Source organism: Mastigoproctus giganteus, chromosome 5, assembly GCF_048544385.1.
Source record: "Mastigoproctus giganteus isolate SK-2022 chromosome 5, ASM4854438v1, whole genome shotgun sequence".
Lineage (NCBI taxonomy): Eukaryota > Metazoa > Arthropoda > Arachnida > Uropygi > Thelyphonidae > Mastigoproctus > Mastigoproctus giganteus.
This window is the reverse complement of record NC_143579.1, coordinates 67,447,270-67,469,751: the sequence shown is the minus strand read 5'-3', so window position 1 is coordinate 67,469,751 and position 22,482 is coordinate 67,447,270. Positions and strand designations below refer to the sequence as shown.

The following is a 22,482-nucleotide window of genomic DNA, read 5'->3' as shown; positions in this document are numbered from 1 at the left end:
CGATACCACTGTACTACTCACGCAGACGATGACATTAAGCTATACGGAGGAACCGAGACGCACACAAGCAACTACTCCGGATCACCGACGAATTCGGCAATGATATTAAGATGGAATTTGGTCTAGCCAAATGCAAGGCTCACAGATTTCACCAGAGAAAAATAGCAAACCGAAATTACCTGTTGCAGACCGGTAAAGAGATCGAAGCCTTGGCAAAGGGAGATGCCTACAAATAATTGGGGTTTATACAGGCTCAGCAGTTAGCAGAAAAGAAATTAAGGCCTGCCTGACGGAAAAATAGCATCCGAGTCCAGAAGCATGTTGAAAGCAAAGCCGAATGGAGGGGAATACAGTTAAGGCCATAAACACTTATGCAGACCCAGTGCTAACATACTCCTTTGGGGTCATAGAGTGACTAACACCGCGCTGGAGGATATCATGAGAAATACAAGGACAATGGTGACCAAGAGCCGCCAACACTACCCGAAGTCAGCGTGGAGAGACTGACAATTGCACAGAAAGATGGAGGAAGGAGCCTGACACACAGCAGCACCCCACCAGGACATAAGGAAGATAGACAAGCGGTATATCCCACTCAACCTAAGCGACAAGTCCCCTCCCAACCGGTGGCACAATCGAAGCTAGAAAGCTGGGCAAAGAAGACACTCAGTGGAAGACACTACAATGATCTCCATCAAAATCACATAGATAAACCTGCTTCCAATACATGTCTTGCGACCTGGACGCTCTTTCCCCGAGACTGAAGGATTCCTGTTCGCCATCCAAGACGAGGTAGTCAACAGCAGAAACTATAGATTATACATCGCCAACGAGCCCGGAGTGTCCGATGACACAAGTGGACGATGCCACCTGGCCTCAGAAACGATCCAACACAGCACCGCGGGATGCAAGGTGATCCCAGTATACCCAGACTGAATACACTCATATACACGACCAGTTAACGAGGATAATACATCAAAAGCTAGTAAGGAAATACCAGTTGATCAAAGTAAGTGTACCGTACTACAGGTAAGAACCACTAGCAATACTAGAGACTGCAACCCACAAGCTGTACGGGGACCGCGTCATAATAACGGATAAGACAATCCCGCAGAACAGACGGGATATAGCCATCGTGGACAAGAAGGAAAAGACTACCTGTCTGAATCAATGGCACTGTAAACGCACCTAATTGCAGAATTTGGGCGACGGAAAACCCCCGAACTTACACGGAAACTCCATTGCATCAGTCAAAAGTAACGGTGTGGTGTGGATTCACCTTGTCTTTTGTTATAGGGCCATTTTTCTTTTTTTTTGTTATAGGCCATTTCCATTTTTCAAAACCAGAGGCTCTGCTTTTGAAACTGTCACTGTCACGGGTCAGCGTATGCTGATTTGTTACGAAACTGCGTGATCCCTAGCCTGGGGGAAAGGCAAGCTTTGGATGTTGAGACATTCATGCAGGATGGAGCACCACCTCATATTGCTTCTCTTGTGAAACAACTGTTACTCTCAGCGTTTGGAGAGAATCGAGTGATAAGCCATCACGTTCAGCATGAATGGCCACACGGTTTCCAGACCTGACACCCGGCGATTTTTGGTTATGGGGCTATCTGAAGTCACAGGTTTACAGAAATCACCCAACGTCATTGGCAATGCTAAAAGACTCTACACGACGGCAGGTATCAATGATACCTCCAGAAATGCTGTTTCATGCTGTCCATAACTTCGTTACTCGTCTTCAGGCAGTGCTCGACAACGAAGGCCGCTACATTGAACATTTACTATAATGAGGTGCTTTGTGGTGTTACAGATCAACCTCCCCTGGTGGACATATTTGGAAATAATTTTGATATTCTTTCGAAAAAAACCTACGTAATTTTATGCATTTCTGGGCTAATCTCGCTACTATACGTCAAAAATTCACTGAAATACCGATTCTTTAATGGTTTACTGACTTTTGGATCACCCTCTATATACAGTATTTGTTATTTTTGTATTTAAACAATATAAAATATATGTGGTTGAAGGAATAGAACTATTGAACAGAAGGCTGATGGAGGTGTAAATTGCACAAAATGTTAAAACGGCTAAACTCCATCATTTGGGTACCACTTGTCTCCGCGCAGTGGGCCTTGTCGTAGAAAGGAGTGATGTACTGTCGAGTTCTGTGATTGGGTGATTATTATGATGGCGTTTCCTTTTTGATTATTTTATGTTGTCGAGGAGTGGGTACTTAGCTTAGGCAGTGTGTTTTACCCCCATCTCGCTTTTTTAAATTCGGAAAACAAGTTCGAGATTTAAAAACAGCGACAAGGGGGGGGGATTAAACACCCTAGATATATCAACCCACAGAGTAGTAACATCTTACATCTTACTTCTCTGTGTATCAACCTAGGAGGACAGTGGGCGAGGAAAGCAGAGAGTTGCACCTGCCAATCGCTGCTTTGTTCCTGTTCGTTTGTCGAAATATGGACTAGTACTCAAAATCTGGAGTTTTACCTCCAAAACTAGTAGGAGAAGGATAGAAGTAAAAGGAAGAATTGAGAGTGGAAAATAGATAGGAAGAATGAGAATATCCTATATGATATGATATAATGAATTAAATCAAATTATGGGCTGAATTGTTAAGCCAATTAGAGGGGATGGGATTGCAAAGCAAACTTAATTATTTAAATATGAAAGGAATAGCAAGCATCAGATAAAGGTGGAATAATTTAGTTAAATAGCCTAAAGTGGGGGAAGCGGAAGAAATTTTAAATCTGATGCAAGCGAAAAAAAATATTTTTATAAATAACATGAATACATTTTTATAAATATATATATATTTTTAGCTTTCATCATATTTTAAACCCTCCTCCTCACAACGGATGGAAAAATTTCTTATCCGAATCCCATCAACGACAAACTTCTTTAGGCTTTTTCACTTTGTGGCCGAGTTGGTCGGTTTCAGTCGTGGACAAATTATTCAGATATTTTGTTTTTTTCCAATAGGCAAGCCGACCTGAAACACGCAATTTGCAAATATAATTAGTCCTCGAGTACCCCTAATGTGATACTTTACTATCACAAAAATAAATAAATTAATTAAAAAGAAGTTATATGTAGAAAGTTAGAGGATGCATTTTTGAATGTTGAAACAGAAACAAACAAACAAAAAAAAAAAAAAAAAACTTATTAAAGCAAATCATCTGCTGCCAAATTGTTTGATATCACATTTTTCGCAAAATAAACATTAGAAGCAAAACAGACTAAGAGGTCAATTGGAATGTATCACAAACTGTTTCCTTGCTTTCAAAATCAATCAATTGCGTTACAAATTGTATAACAAATGATTCATTTTTATATGCCTTGCGGATGATGCAAAAAAGTTAGGAAATGAACTGAACATGATTTTGAGCGGGAATGATAGAGAAGAAATTTTATGAAACACTTTTTCAACGTTTTAAATAACACAATGCAGTCATTGAAAAACGTTTCATAACATAACACTTAATTCTAATTTGTCTACAGTTTGTATTATTCCACAGAAATGAGGACCTGCGAACTGAGTAACAATTTAATCGATTTTGAAATTTTGCTTACAGGTAGTGATTAGAAAACATTTCTTGCTTCGATTTAGACGAAGAAATAAAATACTTGAAACCATTTCGAATGCAATTATTTTCTACCAAAAATAATCTTGCAATTCCTATGTGCAAGAAATTAGTTTATGGTGCTAAGAATTCACGTTACTTTGAGCATGTAATAATTAATTTATAATAGTTAATGGGCATGTAATAATGAATGCTACTTGGTTATTAAAGTTAAATTAATAATTATATATATTTTTTATTTTAAGATTTCACTAAAATGATCTGAATATTCCGGAATAAACACAAAATTACATCCAAAAATTTATATTTTCTCTTTCAGCTTTTATGAGTGGGACTAGGACGTGCACCAAATAAGCAAAACTTGGTTCTGGAACCGCAACCATTTGAGCTTTCTCAAAACGGTGAACCGTGCTGTTTGGTCCATTCTGAGACCTGCTACGATTCTTAAAAACTGGGAAAAGAAGGTGAAAAATTGACTAGTCAGTAACCTTGGTCATGAAGCATCAGTATTGTTGTATGTAAACTACGCGTATGCTATTGTCTGTATAAATCAGCCAGGGTAAAAAAAAAGAAATAAAAGTTCCTCTTGTCCCATTTATTTAAGAGGAAACAAGGTTTGTTTCATACCTTGAGAAAGAGAGAGAGATGCGACGGTATTCACGACTCTGCACAAGATACCCGAAATTACTCAAACCGTATTAAGCTACGCAAACAAACTGTACCTGTTTACACAAAAATCGTTTTCTTTTCTAAAAAAAACAAATTGCTAATTTGAATTGGTTCCCTGTAGTTCTTCTTATGCATTAGAATGTCTGTGGGTGTTTTACGTATCACTTTTGAAAAATGAACTTTGACCAAAGTTTATTCTCTTGCTTTGTACGTATAATCTTACTGTGTAAACGATAACCGGATTAACAAGAGTTTGTGGAATTGAAGAGCAGGCCATCTTTGGGAAATACAGTGCATAGTCCTCTGCGGTTGAGCTTTGATGGTTAAGCAGGTAGCATGTCAACGGTGAAGCCTGAAAAAATATTGTGTGTAGGCTTGACATGTCTGGATCTTACTATGTTATGTAAATCATTTCCAGCTGAAGACAGCGATGACAGGTAAGGTAATTTTTCCCCTTCTTGAATAACACGCCTCCTCGTGGTGATGATATCCAGAAGCTAGGGCATCACTATTATTAGCCATATGGTTCAAGGAAGCTTGAGGTTTATGCTGTACCTGCATAAACTGTTCTGAGACCTGCTACGACTCTAAAAACTGGGAAAAGAAAGTGAAAATTTGACTAGTCAGTAACCTTGGTCATGAAGCATCAGTATATGTTGTACGTAAATTACGCGTATGTTATGGCCAAAAAAAAAAAAAAAAAATTCTCGAGTTACCCGGGGAGAGAGAGAGAGAGAGAGAGAGAGAAATGGATATTCAGAAACTGTCGCAGACGTATTTTTCACAAACGTTCTGAAAAGACGTTTGGTGCCATGCGCATCCGGAAATTTTGTTTGGTGAGGGAACGGGAATCTTATTCCACATTGGTAGTTTTTACAAGCGTTAACACTCGACAATACAATTATAAAATATAAAGGGAAATGTTCGTGGGAGTGCTTCCCACCTCACCGCGAGTCGCTTGTGGTTGATTCCCAGTCGGAGGTTTGCCACTTGTGTAAAACTCATTTCCTTAGGTTAGGTTGTCTTGTCATGAGTAGTTAATTTGGTAGTTTTTATTATTATTATTAATAAATATAGGTTAGAAAACAACTTATGTGAAAAATAAAACTTACATTATTTATTGATTAGAAAATTTCAGGTAAAATAAGATCTTTCTATTATACAGGACCGTGCAAAGGTACTTGGGGGCCCGGATGGCAAAGGAGTTAACCCCCATTTATTTATGTTGAGACTTTGATGGACCTCTAGAATGAGGTGGGGGGGGGGCTGGTGTGGCGCCTCCAATGCACCCTCCATTTGCATGGCCCTGAGTACATTTTTCTCCTTGATTGATGAAAAAATTTCGTAGAAATATGCCTGTCGATTTCTGAGATATTTTGTTACATTACATTAAGAAATCTTACTTAGGTGGTAATAAGATGTAAATTACAATCACACTTGAAAATTTAATTTTCCTGAATAGTGGCAACCCCAGGGGCTCACACCTGGTGAATGTAGGCATGGCACACCCAGGGTCCTGAGCTGGATATCATCATTCTTCTCTTTCTTGGTGATTCCTTTCTACTTCTGACTCTCTCTCTCTCTTTCTCTCTCCCTCTCTCTCTCAGGGTAACTCGGGAATTTTTTTTTTTTTTTTCTGCCTGGTGCAGCATAAGCCTTCAGCTTCTTTGCACCATATGGCTAATACTAATAATAACACAAGTGAAATTAAATTGTTAAGAGTTAATAATTATCTGGTGACACTTGTTTGTAATTGGTTGCGACATTTTCTGACGAGTTAGAATATAAATAGCGCTATGCCATGGCACATTGGTAATGCATAGAATAGTAGTAGTAATTGAGGCATGTGATGCAAGAAAGCAAACTTATATATCATCAGCCCAAAAAAAAAAAAAAAAATTCATTTCATACATCCATTCCTTCTAAACGTTTGTCAATTTTCTCCTTGAATTTATATAAGCCATCAACTTCCACGACTGATGGAAGTTTGTTCGAGCAATCAACTGCCCATGGCTAAAGGCAAATTTCTGCACATCTATTCTATAACTGTCTTTCCTCAATTTGAATTTATACCCCCTTAGGTTCGTAATCTGAGTAAGAGGAAGAATCCCATCAGAATTGAGCCAGCTCAACCCATTCAAAGTCTTATACACCTCAATCACATAATCTTGCAGGTGCCTAGTCTCCAGATGTCGCAACTTGCAGAATTTAAGCCTCTCCTGGTAAGAGAATCCCTTTGTTCCTATCACCAGTCTTGTTGCCCTTCTCTGTACTCATTCTAGCAACTCTACATCCTTCCTAAAATGAGACTTCCAGACCTGTATGCAGTACTCAAGGTGTGGCCTGGCCATTGCCTTATACAAGGGTATAATCACCTCCTTGTCTCTGCAAGCAAAATTCGTGTATATAATTGACAGTACCCCACTGGGCTGAAAATTTCATACCTGACGGCACAATCACTCCCAGGTCTTTTTCATTTTCTACCACCCTAAGTGTAGTACCACACAGTTGGTACATTTCACTGGGATTGCTTCTACCCATATGCAGAAATTTACATTTGTCAATGTTAAACTTTAGTTGCCACTTCTCAGCCCATCTGCACAAATTTTCTAGATGCTGTTGCAGTAGCACCCTGCGCTTACTGTCATTAACAACCCTGCCAACCTTTGTATCATCTTCAAACTTCGACATTAAGCCTGATATACCTTCATCAATATCACTGATAAGTATACAAAACAGCAGTGGGCCCAACACCAAATCCTGGGGGACTCCACTAATAACCATGGGTTCACATCTGGTGAGTATGGGCTTGGCACACCCAGGGTCCTGAGCTGGATATCATCATTCTTCTCTTTCTTGGTGATTCCCTTCTACTTCTGACACTCTCTCTCTCTCTCTCTCTCTCTCTCTCTCTCTCTCTCTCTCTCTCTCTCTCTCTCGGGGTAATTCAGAAATTTTTTTTGTCTGGTGCAGCATAAGCCTCAGGCTTCCCTGCACCATATGGCTAATAATAATAACAACAACAACATTAGTCCATGAAGAGCAGTGTCCATTGATTATCACTGTCTATCATCTTCTAATCAACCACCCTTTTATCCATTGTAGCAACTTGCCTTAATACCATACTGCTCCAACTTGTACAGTAGTCTTCCATGTGCAACAGTGTCAAAAAACTTTCCTGAAATTCAAGTATATGGTATAAAAATCATTTTTTCCATTAAGTTCCTTTGTAACCATATCATAGTATCCAATCAAATTTGTCACACAATGCTTTCCCTTAATAAACCCATGCTGTGTCTGAATTATTACAGCAGTCTTGCCTAGATGATCCTGCAATTCATCTTTAACCAGCGACTCCATTATTTTCCCTTGAACAGAAGCCAAACTAAATGGTCTGTAATTACTTTTGTGATCCTTAGATTCCCCCTTTGTGAATTGGGGATACATCTGCACATCTCTAGTTCATGGGGACTTCCCCCGAGTCCAAGAATGCTCTCATAATTATGGCTAAGGGTTTGCTTACTTCTTTTGCCTCCTTTAATATAACTGGATAGACGTAATTCACCCCATGTGCCTTTCTTATGTTCAACTTCAACAGTTTTCCCTCCACTTTGCTCTCAGTGCATTGATACTTTATTAGTAAAGTCTAACTTTAAAGTCAGATACTTTATTAGTTTGTGTACAGTTTTATGTCAGACATTAGCATTAGTAGAGGCATTTGATGCAAGAAAGCAAGCTTATACAGCATCAGCCAAAAAAAAAAAAAAAAACCACTTCCACTTCACCCCTCTGTTCGTTCAAAATACCTGTTCAGCTGAACCTTAAACTTATTTAGGCTATCAACTTCCACGACAAGGGATGGAAGTCTGTTCCACCAACCAACCACCCGCTGGCTAAAGGCAAATTTCCGCACGTCTATCCTACATCTGTCTTTCCTCAATTTGAATTTATGCCCTCTCAGGTGATTATTCTGAGTGAGAGGAAGAATCAAATCAGCATTGAGCATGCTCAAACCATTCAAGGCTTTATACACCTCTATAAGATCACCTCGCTGGTGCCTGGTCTCCAGACACTGTAATTTGCAAAACTTAAGCCTTTCTTCGTAAGAGCACCCCTTTGTTCCATTCACTAATCTTGTTGCCCTTCTCTGTACTCGTTCCAGCAGCTCTACATCCTTCTTGAAATGAGGCTCCAGACCTGTATACAGCACTCTAGGTGTGGCCTGACCATTGCCTTATACAAGGGAATAATCAACTCCTTATCCCTGCTAGAAAAATTCCTATATATCATTGACAATACACCATGAGCTACTCTTGCAGTCCATCTGCACTGCTCAGAGAACTTCATATCTGTCTGCACAACCACCCCCAGGTCCCTTTCATTCTCTACCACTGTCAGTGTAGTACCACAGAGTTGATACGTTGCTCGGGGGTTGCTGTTTCCCATGTGTAGTACTTTACATTTGTCAATGTTAAACTTCATTTGCCACCTCTCAGCCCATCTGCTCAACCTTTCCAGATCCTGTTGCAGCAGCATAGTGTCAGTAGTGTACTTGACAACCCTGCCTACCTTTGTATCGTCTGCAAACTTCGACATTAAGCTTGATATACCCTCGTCAATATCATTTATGAATACAGAATACAATAACGGACCCAACACTGAGCCCTGAGGGACTCCACTAATAACATTAGTCCACGACGAGCAGTGTCCATTAATTACTACTCTCTGTCTTCTCCCCCTCAGCCACCCCTTTATCCACAGCAGCAATTTGCCTCCAATGCCACACTGCTCCAATTTGTGCAGCAGTCTTCCATGTGCAACAGTATCAAAAGCCTTTCTAAGGTCCAAGTATATAATATCAAAGTTATTCCCTGCATCCAGTTCCTTTGTGACTGAATCATAGTATCCAATCAAATTGGTCAGGCAAGACTTCACCTTAACAAAACCATGCTGTGTCCGAGCTATAGCTGAAGTCTTGTCTAAATGATCCTGCAGTGCTTCTTTAACTAGTGCCTCCATTAATTTTCCTGGAACAGAAGTTAAACTCACAGGTCTATAATTACTTGTGTCAGCCTTTGATCCTCCTTTGTGAATTGGGGTGACATTTGCACATCTCCAGTCTGTGGGTACCTCCCCTGAGTCCAAGGAAGCTCTCATAATTATGGCTAAGGGTTTGCTTACTTCCTTTGCTGCCTCCTTTAATATAACTGGATAGATCCCATCCACCCCAGGTGCCTTTCTTGTGTTTATCTTCAACAATTTCACCTCCACTTTACTCTCAGTTATTACAAGATTCTCTAGCTTACTGCTAGAGTTGAATACACCTCTGGCTTTCCCCTCGCTAAATAACTCCTCATGTGTGAATGTGGATGCAAAATATTCATTTAGTTTGTTAGCTACCTGAGCAGGATCATAAACAGTTGACCCATCGATATCAAGTGGACCAATCTGATTCATCCCCTTCCTTCTAGAGTTTACATAAGTAAAGACCTCTTTGCTGTTTTTCTTTGCATCCCTTGCCAAAGATTTCTCGTAATCTGCCTTCGCGTGCCTAACCACCTTTGTAACTTGGTTACAGATCAACTTGTATCTATCATAGGCTTCTGTGTCATGTGTTAATTTGTATGTATCCCATGCATGCTTCTTCTCTGCCATATGCCTCATCAGTTCATCTGACATCCATTTAGGCCTAAACCTTGAACAATATTTCTTAGTTGGTATGTAAAGCCTCGTAGCTTCCAAGATAAGTTCTTTGAATGCATCCCATTTTGCATTTGCTGTTGGTCACATCATCAGTTGTTCCCACTGTATAGAATTTAAATACTGTCTCAGTCCATCTTTGTCGCCTTTACGAAAGCAATAACCCTTCCCTTTACCATTAATGGTAGTTACCTCTTTGAGTAAATCCGACTTCAGCACACTGTGATCACTGCCACCTAGTGGTTCATTTATCTGCAGATTCTTAATGCATGAAGAATCACTGCTGATAATCAAATCAAGAGTATACCTCCCTCTAGTTGCCTCCTGAACATGCTGACGTAGAAAACAATCATCCAATAAATCCACAAAAGCCTTGCTAGTGTGTGAGTGACCAGCCCCCAAATTCCAGTCAATATCTGGGAAATTAAAATCTCCCATTATAAGACTCTCTGATTTACTGGCCCACTCTATTTCCCTGTACAGTATCTTATTATACTCATCAGTGTCATGATGCCTATAGCACACTCCTACTCTCAATTTTGATCTCCCAATGCTTATGTCACACCAAACTGACTCGACACTGCACTGTCCAGCGATGTCCACTGGCTTCACTTCCTTGGATTTTATGTATTTCTTAACTAATAGCATAACCCCTCCTCCCTTCCTATCCAGTCTATCCTTTCTGTAGACGTTGTACTCCCCAAATTCCAGTTCTGCATTCCTTATATCTGTGTGACACCACGTCTCTGATATCCCAACAATATCTGCCTTTGATGTTTTGAGCAATACCTCAAATTCATCAAATTTATTTACTAAACTCCTAGCATTGGTGTACACGCAAGTATACATGCACCTATTTCTATTCTTAGCTACCCTAACACAACCCATGTGTTTACTTGTACCGCAATGACTCCCAGCAGTCTCTGAAATATCCTGCATCTTGTTTTTCAGGCTTCTGCTCATTCCAATAGAAGCAGTGCAAGAATCTCTTTCACCTCTGCCACTGGCTACTGTTAATCTGTTCGTCTTTGTCTCCCCCCAAGCTAGCAGTTTTCCGACCCACCTAACACTTGCGCGATAGCATCAGCAAATATTCTTGCACCCTTTCTATTTAAGTGTATCCCATCCCTGTAGAAGCAATCTCTCCTGTTAACAAGTACAGTCCAGGCTGAAAAAAATTCAACCCCTTGAGCCTTCCACAATCTTTCCAGAGCTGAATTGATCGACAAGGCTCTCATCATATACTCCCTCCTATCGTGTCTGGGCAGAATTGCAGACACTTTCAATTTCAACCCTGTTTCATGGCTTTTTTTCAACAGTGACCTGTACTTGTTAAGCAATTCTGCCGGTCTCCTACTCTTGATATCATTAGTGCCAACGTGTACAACTATATCACCTTTTGTGCCCTTAAACTTTTAATTAACATTTTTACTTTTAATGACCTGTTTAATATATGATTTTAAAGTCAGTTGTTTCTATGTGTTTTTGTAATGCGTGAATGCATTTAATACTTATTACACAAGAAATGAAATGTGATATTGGTGTGTTAAACACAATTTATGTTTGTGGCAAGTATGTAATTAAAACAGCATAATAGAAAAATTTTTTTCGTGATCAAGAAAGTTTATGGCCAGTGTTTTGGCTTGAAAATAGGAGAACAAAATAAATCTTGTTCTCTATACATCATGTGCATAAAAACTTCTAGGATGGTAGAATGGAAAATTAAATGTATGATTAATCCAAGTGGTTAAGAAAAACAAACAAAAAAAAAAAAAAAAACCGGGAAGTGGCATATATTTGCAAATGAAATAGTTTATTATTGATACCCAAAACGGAGGAAAGAGGATTTCCTACACAAAGGCTTGTTCAGTTTACTAAATGGAATTGCAGTTGGTGTCAACACTGATTTGCTGGTCCATTCTGTTTATCTCTAAACACAGGGCCGTGAAAATGAGGGGTGCATTGGATGTGCCGCAATAGGGCCCCAGATCTAGGGGTCTCAATATGCATTAGCATTAGTAGAGGCATATGATGCAAGAAAGCAAGCTTACGCAGCATCAGCTAAAAAAAAAAAAAAAAACCCTTCCCATCCATTTGCTCCAAATGTTTGTCCGCTTCTTCCTTGAATTTTTTTAAGCTATCATCTTGGACAATGACAGCTGAAAGTTTGTTTGAGCAATCAACTACACGCTGGCTAAAGGCAAATTTCCACACATCTATTCTATAACTGTCTTTTCTCAATTTGAATTTATTTCCCCCTTAGGTTCGTAATCTGAGCAAATGGAAGAATCCCATCAGAACTGAGCCTGCTCAATCCATTCAAAGCCTTATACACCGCAATCAGATCAACTCGCAGGTGCCTAGTCTCCAGATGCTGCAGTTTGCAGAACTTAAGCCTTTCTTGGTAAGACCACCCTTACTTTCTCTCACCAATCTTATTGCCCTTCTCTGTACTTGCTCAAGCAACTCTACATCCTAAAATGAGGGGCCACCTGAGCTGTATCCAGTACTCGAGGTGTGGCCTGACTATTGCCTTATACCAGGGGATAATCACTTCCTTATCCCTGCTAGCAAAATGACTGTATATCATTGAGAAGACCCCATGACCTACTCTGGCAGCCTGTCTGCACTGCTCTGAAAATTTCATATCTGACTGCACAATTACCCCCAGGTCTTTTTCATTCTTAACCACTCTGAGTATAGTACATAAGTTTCTCTGGGGTTGCTGCAACCCATATGCAGTACTTTGCACTTAGCATTAGTTTACGCATATGATGCAAGAAAGCAAGCTTATACAGCCAAAAAAACATCCACTACGAAATGTTAAAACACCTTTCACCACAATCTAAGGATCACCTTTTAATTCTGTTTAACAGAATTTTTATTCAGAAACAATTTCCGGATTCCTGGCAAAGGGCTATCGTCCTTGCTTTCCCAAAACATGGAAAAAATCCTAGCAATCCAAGTAACTATCGTCGTATTGCTCTGACAAGCTGTTTGTGCAAAGTCCTGGAAAGAATGGTTAATGCACGCCTCGTATGGTATTTAGAAACAAATGGTCTGCTTTCCAGGACACAGTGCGGCTTCCGAAGAAATAGATCCACTCTGGATCATTTAATCCGATTGGAAACGTCCATTCGTGATGCTTTTATTAAATCCGAGCATTTGGTAGCAGTTTTCTTTGATATTGAAAAAGCGTACGACACAGCCTGGCGATTTGGAATTTTAAAAGACCTCTATAACTTTGGTCTTAGAGGTAACCTTCCTGTTTTTATTAAAAACTTTCTTTCGAATCGCCAATTTCAAGTCCATTTAGGATCCACCCTCTCTCGAGTTTTCTCTCAGGAAGAGGGAGTCCCACAAGGATCCGTTCTAAGTGTTACGCTTTTCGCAATCAAAATAAACTCTATCGCAGAACAACTTCCACCCACTGTAAACAATGCCCTCTATGTAGACGACTTTGCTATATTTTGTAATTCATGCAATATGAGGGTCATTGAAAGGCAACTGCAGAAAACCGTTGATCATCTTACAGCTTGGTCTTTGGCTAATGGGTTCAGATTTTCATCACAGAAGACTGTTTGTGTACACTTCTGTCGCAAACGTAATCTTCATCCTGACCCAGAATTAAGGCTTGGGCAAAATAACATCCCAGTTGTAGCAGAATTCAAATTCCTTGGACTTATTTTCGACAAAAAGCTGACATTTTTACAACACATTCGTCAGTTGAGGACAAGATGTGTCAAAGGGCTTAACATACTTCGTGCCCTTTCGTCAACCTCATGGGGCGCAGATCGGGCTACCCTTTTTCGTCTCTACCGGGCACTTGTCCGTTCCAAACTCGACTATGGGTCTCAAGTCTATGGTTCTGCTAGAGATAGTGCACTTCGGTGGTTAGATCCAATCCACCATCAAGCCATCCGGACAGCCACTGGAGCATTTCGCACATCTCCTGTCCAAAGCCTTTATGTTGAAGCAAATGAACCATCTCTGTCTCTTCGACGTAAGCAGTTGTCCTTACAGTACGCCTTCAAATTAAAATCCCTGCCCGATCATCCCACGTGGCCATCCGTTTTTGAGCCGCGCTGGGAAAACCTCTACAACACCCGTCGGACTGCCAACAAACCTTTTGGTATTCGCATTCAAGGGCTGCTGAATGAGCTGAACTTGACGGTAGACAACGTTGCCCAGTCACCAAGGCAATTCTTTCCACCCTGGCATGCTCATTTTCCAACTTGTGACTTCTCCCTTAAGATCTGGGAGAAGGCTACTACACTGCCATCTGTCTACCAGCAACTCTTTGCATCACATAGACAGCTGTATTCTGACTTTCTGCCAATCTATACAGATGGCTCAAAGTTAGAATGTCATGTGGGATCTGCTGTTGTGTTCCCTCACAAAACATTATCCTATAAGATCCCACAAGAAACTAGCATCTATACTGCAGAGTTGCATGCAATACAAACAGCCCTAGATCACATTAAAAATCGGGACTACCAGAGGTATATGATTTATTGCGATTCATCGAGCGTGTTACAGGCTCTGGTATCAGTGGGTTTTAACCCTCATCCGATCCTGTCCAGGATCCGGCAGATTCTTTTTTCTCTCAAGCAATCAGAATTCGATATTCGCTTTTGTTGGATCCCAAGCCACATTGGGATCCGGGGAAATGAATCGGCTGATGCCACTGCCAAATCAGCCATTTCCCTGGATAATCATTGCCTGTCAGTCCCCTATACAGACTACAGGCAAATAATACGTTCTAAACTGCTTTCCCAATGGCAAGATTCTTGGCATGGACAGGCCACAAATAAATTACATCACATCAAGCCTGTAATTATGCAATGGCAGTCCAGTCTACGCAGGGTCCGAAGAGAGGAAGTTGTTCTTGCTCGGCTCCGCATAGGTCATAGTCATCTAACCCATTCCTACTTGCTGAGGGCGGATGACCCACCTATGTGCGAGATATGTAATGTTATTTTAACCGTCTGTTATATTTTAATAGAATGTCCTGTTTTTATAGAAGCACGACGCTTGTATTTTACCGCTTTTAATAATTTGACTGAGCCATTTACACTCAGTCAGATTGTAGGTGACAGACACAATATGTATGACGTTTTTAACTTTTTACAATTTATTAATTTTTATACAAAGATCTAAGTTTTATGCTTTTACTTTTATACCTTTTTAACACAATAATTGTTTGACGTGGTAGCCTTGGCTACCAAAATGTTTAATAGCATTTTAAAATTTGACTTGGCGCATTATGGCCTTAGCTGCCAATGCGCCATAAAAAATCAAATCAAATCAAACAGCCAAAAAAAAAAAAAAACTTCCCATTTCACCCATCTGTTCACTCCAAGTGTTTGTCTAGTTCAGCTTTAAATTTATTTAAGGTATTAACTTCCACAACAACAGATGAAAGTCTGTTCCAGCAATGAACTACCCACTGGCTAAAGGCAAACTTCCGTACATCTATTCTATAACTGTCTTTCCTCAATTTGAATCTATGACCCATCAGGCTCGTAATCCGAACAAGCGGAAGTATCCTGTTAGCATTGAACCTGCTCAAACCATTCAAGGCCTTATACATTTCGATCAGATCACCTCGCAGGTGCCTAGTCTTCAGATGCTGAAATTTGCAGAACTTAAGCCTCACTTCGTAAGCGCACCCCTTTGTTCCTCTCACCAATCTTGTTGCTCTTCTCTGTACTCGCAACTCTATATCCTTCGTGAAATGAGGCCTCCAGACCTGTATACAGTACTCAAGGTATGACCATTGCCTTATACAAAGGAATAATCACCTTGTCCCTAATAGCAAAATTCCTATACATCATTGACAAAACCGCATGACCTGCTCTGGCGGCCCATCTGCACTGCTCAGAGAACATCATATCTGACTGCACAATTACCCCCCCCAGGTGTTTTTCATTCTTGACCTTCCTGAGTGTAGTACCACACAGTTGGTACATTTCTCTTGGGTTACTGCTACCCATATGGAGTACTTTGCATTTGTCAATGTTAAACTTCAGTTACCACTTCTCAGCCCATCTGCCTAACTTTTCTAGATCCTTTTGCAGTATCATACTGTCTTTACTGTCATTAACAACCCTGCCAACCTTTGTATCATTTGCAAAGTTGGACATTAAGCCCAATATACCTTCATCGATATCATTGATAAATACACAAAAAAAACAATGGACTAGCACTGAAGCCTTGGGGTCTCCGCTAATAACATTAGTTCACGTAGAGCAATGTACTTTTATTACCAATATCTGCCATCTCCCAATCAACCACCCCTTTATCCATTGCAGTAACTTGCCCTTAATGCTACACCGCTCCTATTTGTACAGCAGTCTTCTATGTGCAACAGTATCAAAAGCTTTCCTTAAATCCAAGAATATGACCTCAAAATTATTTTTTGCATCCAGTTCCTTTGTGACCACATCGTAGTATCCAATGAAATTGGTCAGACAAGACTTCCCCTTTACAAACCCATGCTGTGTCTGAACTATTACTGCTGTCTTGTCTAGGTGATCCTCTCACCTCCTTAACCAGTGACTCCATTATTTTCACCAGATTTGTCACCCTTTGAACCCACTTTGTGAATTTGGGATACATTTGTACATCTCCAGTCCATGGGGACCTCCCCCTGACTATAAAGATGCTCTCATAATTATGGCTAAAGGTTTGCTTACTTCACTTGCTGCCTCCTTTATTATAACTGGATAAATTTCATCAGCCCCAGGTGCCTTTTTTATGTTTAACTTCAACATTTTCTCCTCCACTTTGCTCTCAGTTATTACAAAATCACCTATCTCCCTTTAGAGTTTGAATAACTTCTTATGTGTGAATGTAGATGCAAAATACTCATTCAATTTATCAGCTACTTGAGCAGGATCATCAATAGTCAAACCATCATTGTTAATTGGCCCAATCTGATTCATCCCCTTCCTTCTGGAGTTTACATAAGTAAAGAACTCTTTGCTGTTTTTCTTTGCATCTTTTGTCAAAGATTTCTCATAATCTGCCTTCGCCTGCATAAACTCCTTTGTGCCTTGATTACAGACTAGCTTATATTTGGCACAGGCTTCTGTGTCGCCTGATTATTTATATGTATCACATGCATTTTTCTTTTCTGCCACAAGCCTCATTAATTCATCTGACATCCATTTAAGCTTGAACAGTATTTCTTAGTTGGTATGAAAAGCCTAGTAGCCTCCAAGATTAAGTCCTTGAAGGCTTCCCATTTAGAATTCACCATTGGTAACATCATCAGTTTATCCCAATGTATAGAATTTAAAAACTGTCTGAGACCACTGTAGTTGCCTTTACGAAAACAAAAACCCTTCCCTTGATGGTAGTTACATTAAGTAAATCCCACCTCAGTACACTGTGATCATTGTCACCTAGTGGTTCCTTTATCTGCAGATTCTTAATGCATGAATAATCACTGCTGATAATCAGATCAAGGGTATTACATCCTCTGGTTGCCTCTCGAACATGTTGATGTAGAAAACAATCCTCCAATAAATTCATAAAAGTCTTGCTAACGTGCAAGTGACCATTCCACAAGTTCCAGTTAAAAAGCCCCCGTTATAAGACATTCTGATTTACTGGCCCATTAAAGCCACTGGAGGCCCAAAATTAATAGCATCTGATCATGAGAAACAATACCTCATTCTATTCTTTATCTACTCAATGAAAGTAGAACATTGCTGAAATTTTAGCATTCATTAAAAGATTGTTTATAAAATTATAACCTTTAATAAGTTTACAGAAGTATGGAATTAATGAAGACGTTCACACAGAACATTCATAGGGGAATCATAGCTATGTTATAACATTACACTATATACTAAGTCGGAACAGTTTCTTTCAAGCTTTTTTGGATGCAACCTTATCAATTATATCATTAAAGTCAGTAAGTCTCAGTTTATCATTTTCTATGCAGAGAATGCTTAGATCAGACGACCGATCTAGGGACATTGTTGAACATAGATCATTCTTTATCCTTTTTAGTCTAGAAAATGATCTTTCGCCAGTACAGTTAGTAACCATTAAACACAGGAACAGTCTGAAAATTGTTTCCACATTTGGAAAAGCTGTCCGAATTTTCTCCTGGAATATTATTTGATACATATCTTGGTGGCTGAAATTTTCTTTTTCAGGGTGAGCTTTTTTGATGTACATATGGAATTGCACGAGTTGATTGACTAGACTAAGGTCAATATCTTTTGGATACTCTTGCATCAACATCTCGACACCATTGTGAATCTGTTCCTTGGTTGCTTGCAGGTTCACCAAAAATGAAAAATTGCCAGCTACACTCCTATACATTGTTGCACTTCTGTCTAGGTTGGCTTCAAGAGCATCTATGACAGGGATGACTGAATTTACCCTAAACTTGTCTCTTGGAGAAAGTTTGTCTAAGGCTTCGGGTGCTGTCCCATCATTTTTTTGTTTTTTTCGTACTCCCTGCCTTCTTTTGACAGTTTTGTACTCTACATCTGGTAGAGTAAATTTTGCTTGCTGTTCAATTTCATCAAAATTAGCCTGAGTGTTTGATACTAATTGCAATAGTGAGCTGTAAATATTTGCACATGTGCTGAATGAAATTTGCGAACTTTGAAGTGCCTTGTTAACTTTATGAAATTGATCTAGCAAATGTGTCCAAAGGTGAAGCATGAAAATGAATTCAAATTCTTCTATTTTCTGCAGAAGATTTTCAGCCTGTCATCTAGTATCTACCTCCTTTTTCAGTTTCATCACAGTAAGTATGACTGAGGGTTTCAACAATATTAGCATAACTTTTGCTAATAGCTGCAGTAGCTTTGGCATGAGCCCCCCCATCTTGTGTCTGATAAATGCTTAGGAACTTTTGACTCAGGAGGCAAGAAATTTTTAGTATTGCCCCTCTTTTTGTAGAAGCTGAGAAAAAAACAATAAAACTCATTTATTGTTCCAAAAAAATTCACTGCATCCAGGCACAAGCGAACTGCATTTCATCCAACTAGATTTAGGGAATGTTCAGCGATGGAATAAACTTTGCAAACTGGTTCCTTTTGAGAATTTTTTGTTGAACGCCGTTATACTTTACAGCCATATTGGCTGCATTGTCATATGATTGTCCTCTACATTTACTGAAATCTATTTCAAGTTCACTGAAGTAGTTCAGTATCAGCTCAGCCATACTTTCACCAGTGTGATCTTTCAGTTCATAAAATCTCAGAAAGCATTCAACTGGTAATCCATCACCAGGAGAAACATATCTAACAATGATAGTAAGTTGATCAACATGGGAAACATCAGGGGTTGAATCGACTGATAAACTAAAATAACCTACTTGTTTGATGTCGCTCAGTATTGATTCTCGAACTTTATTAGCCATCAACTATATAACCTCTTCACATATGGTTTTGGATAAGTACGATGCCTGACCAGAGCCTTTACTTCCATACTGATTTATGTGAGCACACAAGAAGGGATCAAATTTGGCAATTAATTCAAGCAATCCAAGAAAGTTACCATTGTTTGGTGAACCAAATGTTTCATTATTTCCCCTAAATGCCGAGCCATGTTCTGCCAAAAGGGAAATCACTGCAATAACTCACGGAAGTACGTGCCTCCAGTAATCCTGCTTTGCTTTAATTTACTCTTCAAGTTTTGATGTGAGCATTTGACCACTCTTTCTTGTTAAGTATGTTAGCATAGAGTGCATACGATTTTTAGAGTTTCTGTGGGTTTGAACAAGATAAGTGTGATGCCAATCATCGAATCCAGTAGAAGCTAAAGCTGTAGTTGAGGTAGTTTGGTTGGAGAAAAGTTTGCACACAAAACAGTAGCCTTTTCCTTTTGTGGGAGAATACACTAGCCATTCTTGAGGGTAGGTTTCTCCATTTACTTTGATGGAATTGAATAAATTCTTTGAGCAGAACCGGGCTTGGTTTTTGTATGTTTGCTTTGAATTGGTAAAAGTTCCATCCTAGTGCTGGCATTCCGATGGACCTTTCTCAATCCAGAATGATATTTCCTCATTATTCAATGTGGTCCATAAACCTATGTCATCGTCTCTGAAATCACTAGTTGCATGAACAGTTGGTATTTTTGTGTCTGCAATGCTAGGGTTTTCGCTGAGATCATTTGCTTTGTTTTCAAAGTCTTTAAGACGGTAATGAGCTTGATCTGCTTCTTTGGTGTAACTACCTTGTGGCATTCTCCTTCAGCACCTTGTGTTAATTGTTTGGCTGTAGGTCCTATCACTTCATTGTCACTTTCTCCAGAAGTTTCTGTACTTGTAGTGGTAGTTACTGACAACAGTTCTTGAAGTATGGGTCTATGACTGTTATACAGTCCTAGACCCATACATCTCTTGTTTAATGTTACTAAGCAACTGGGCCTAGATAGTAAAATCAAGGATTCAAGGGCGAGTGCGTTCGGCACTCCCATCAGTGTGTTCCTGAATTTTGGATTTGTGCTTACACATTATTTTGGCCTAGGTATGCCCCTGATTTTTATCGTTACAAATGAAATAAAAATGGTAAATTTAAAAAAAACTTTTTTAGCAGGAGGCCGAGACCCCCCCCCCCCAAGATTATGAGGCCCTGGACTGCAGCCCGCTCAGCCCATATGTAAATCCGGCACTGTCTCTGCACAACTCTTCATTGTACTCATCAGAGTCATTAGGCCTATAACATACTCCTATTCTCATTTTCTCTTTCCCAGTGTTTATGTCACACCAAACAGACTCAACATTACACTGTCCACCTGTGTCGACTGGATGCACTTCCTTAGATTTTATGTTTCTTAACTAACAGCATAAGCCCTCTTCCCTTCCTACCCTGTCTGTCCTTTCTGTACACATTGTACTCCTTAAATTCTAATTCTGCACTGCTTATATCTGTGTGACACCATTTCTCTGATATCCCAAAAATATCTGCCTTTGATGTCTTGATCAGCACTTCAAATTCTTCAAATTTATTTACTATACTTCTAGCATTGGGGTACATGCAAGTATACATGCACTTGTTCTTACTCTTAGTTATCCTAACACAGCTATGTATTTACTAGTTCCATGATGACTCCCAGCAGCTCATGAAGTCCCCAGCAACTTGCTCTCCAGGCTGCTGCTCGTTACTCTGCCTGCGGCTACCGTTAATGTTTTAGTCTGTGTATTCCCCCCCCTCAATCTAGGAGTTTTCCGATCCACCTAACACTGCTTCGATAGCATCAGCAAATATTCTCGCACCCTTTCTATTTAAATGTATCCCATCCCTGTAGAAATAGTTTCTCCATTCGCAAGCACAGACCACGCTGAAAAAAATTCGACCCCGTGAGCCCTTCACAATCTCTCCACGGCCGAATAGATTGACAAAGGCTCTCATCATATACTCCCTCCTATTGTGTATGATGAGAGCCTTGTCAATCCTTCTCCTTCAACCCATGCACGGTACTAAGTACTGTAGGTTTTGATACCTTTCATGTTTGGGGTTTTCATAAAAAAAAAAAAAAATCAATTTGTCAATGTTAAACTTCAGGTGCCACTTTTCCGCCCATCTGCCGAACTTTTTGAGATCCTGTTGCAGCAGCATACTGTCATTACTGTTATTAACAACCCTGCCAACCTTTGTATCATCTGCAAACTTCAACATTAAGCTTGATATACCTTCATCAATATCATTGATAAATATACAAAACAATAATGGGCCCAACACAAAACTCTGGGATAACAACACTAATAACATTAGCACACGAAGAGCAGTGTCCATTGATTACCATTCTCTGTCTTCTCCCACTCAATCATCCTTTTATCCATTGTAACAACTTGCCCTTAATGCCATACTGCTCCAATTTGTACAGTAGGCTTCCATGTGCAACAGTATCAAAAGCTTTCCTGAAATCAAAGTATCTTCTTCTTTGTCTTCGCCTTTTCCCACGTTATATGGGGTCGGCATTCAGGGTTCCCAGTTCACACTTTACATCCTCTTCTTCTCCTCTAGTTGGATTAACTTCTTAACCGGAACGCATCTATTGGTTTTGGCATAGTTTTTACAACCGGATGCCCTTCCTGACGTCAACCCTCACCATTTATCCGGGCTTGGGATTTAAGCTGCCGATCTACTAAACCTGCCACAGCCATATAAATGGAGTAGCTCTTATTCAGTGATGAAGCTTCCTCGTGATGTCACAATTTAATAATTTTACGTAATTTATGCTGAATTTCTAGTCACTACTGAACAAGCAGGTGGCACTGCTGTAGTTCTTTTATCTCCTGGAAACATCCAAAATGGCTGACTCGATAGAATTACTGTGACCTTGAAAATACCAATAATGTATAACTCAGCAACACGAGTATTTTTAAATACAATTTGGTATCCTGAAAACTTCTACATCAAAGCTATCAGGTAGCACAACTATTCTACTAAGAATTCCCAGTGGCTGATTATAGTTCCTTAAAAATGTAATGACCTTGAAATTTCTTATGTTTTCCTATGCCCAAAAATAATAATGATAGCCA

The 22,482-nt window shown here is 39.7% G+C and overlaps 1 protein-coding gene across 2 annotated transcripts in view; it reads left to right on the top strand.

The window, feature by feature from the left end:
- The first annotated feature begins 4,478 nt into the window (after positions 1-4,478).
- The window catches only part of LOC150085464 (ketohexokinase-like), a 149,632-nt gene continuing 131,628 nt past the window's right edge, over positions 4,479-22,482 (top strand). For both annotated transcript variants that reach the window (XM_090373273.1, XM_090373272.1), the window contains exon 1: positions 4,479-4,702. In XM_090373273.1, the coding sequence (XP_090229399.1) occupies positions 4,602-4,702 (101 nt within the window). In that variant the 5' untranslated portion in view covers positions 4,479-4,601. The remainder of the gene's footprint in view (positions 4,703-22,482) is intronic.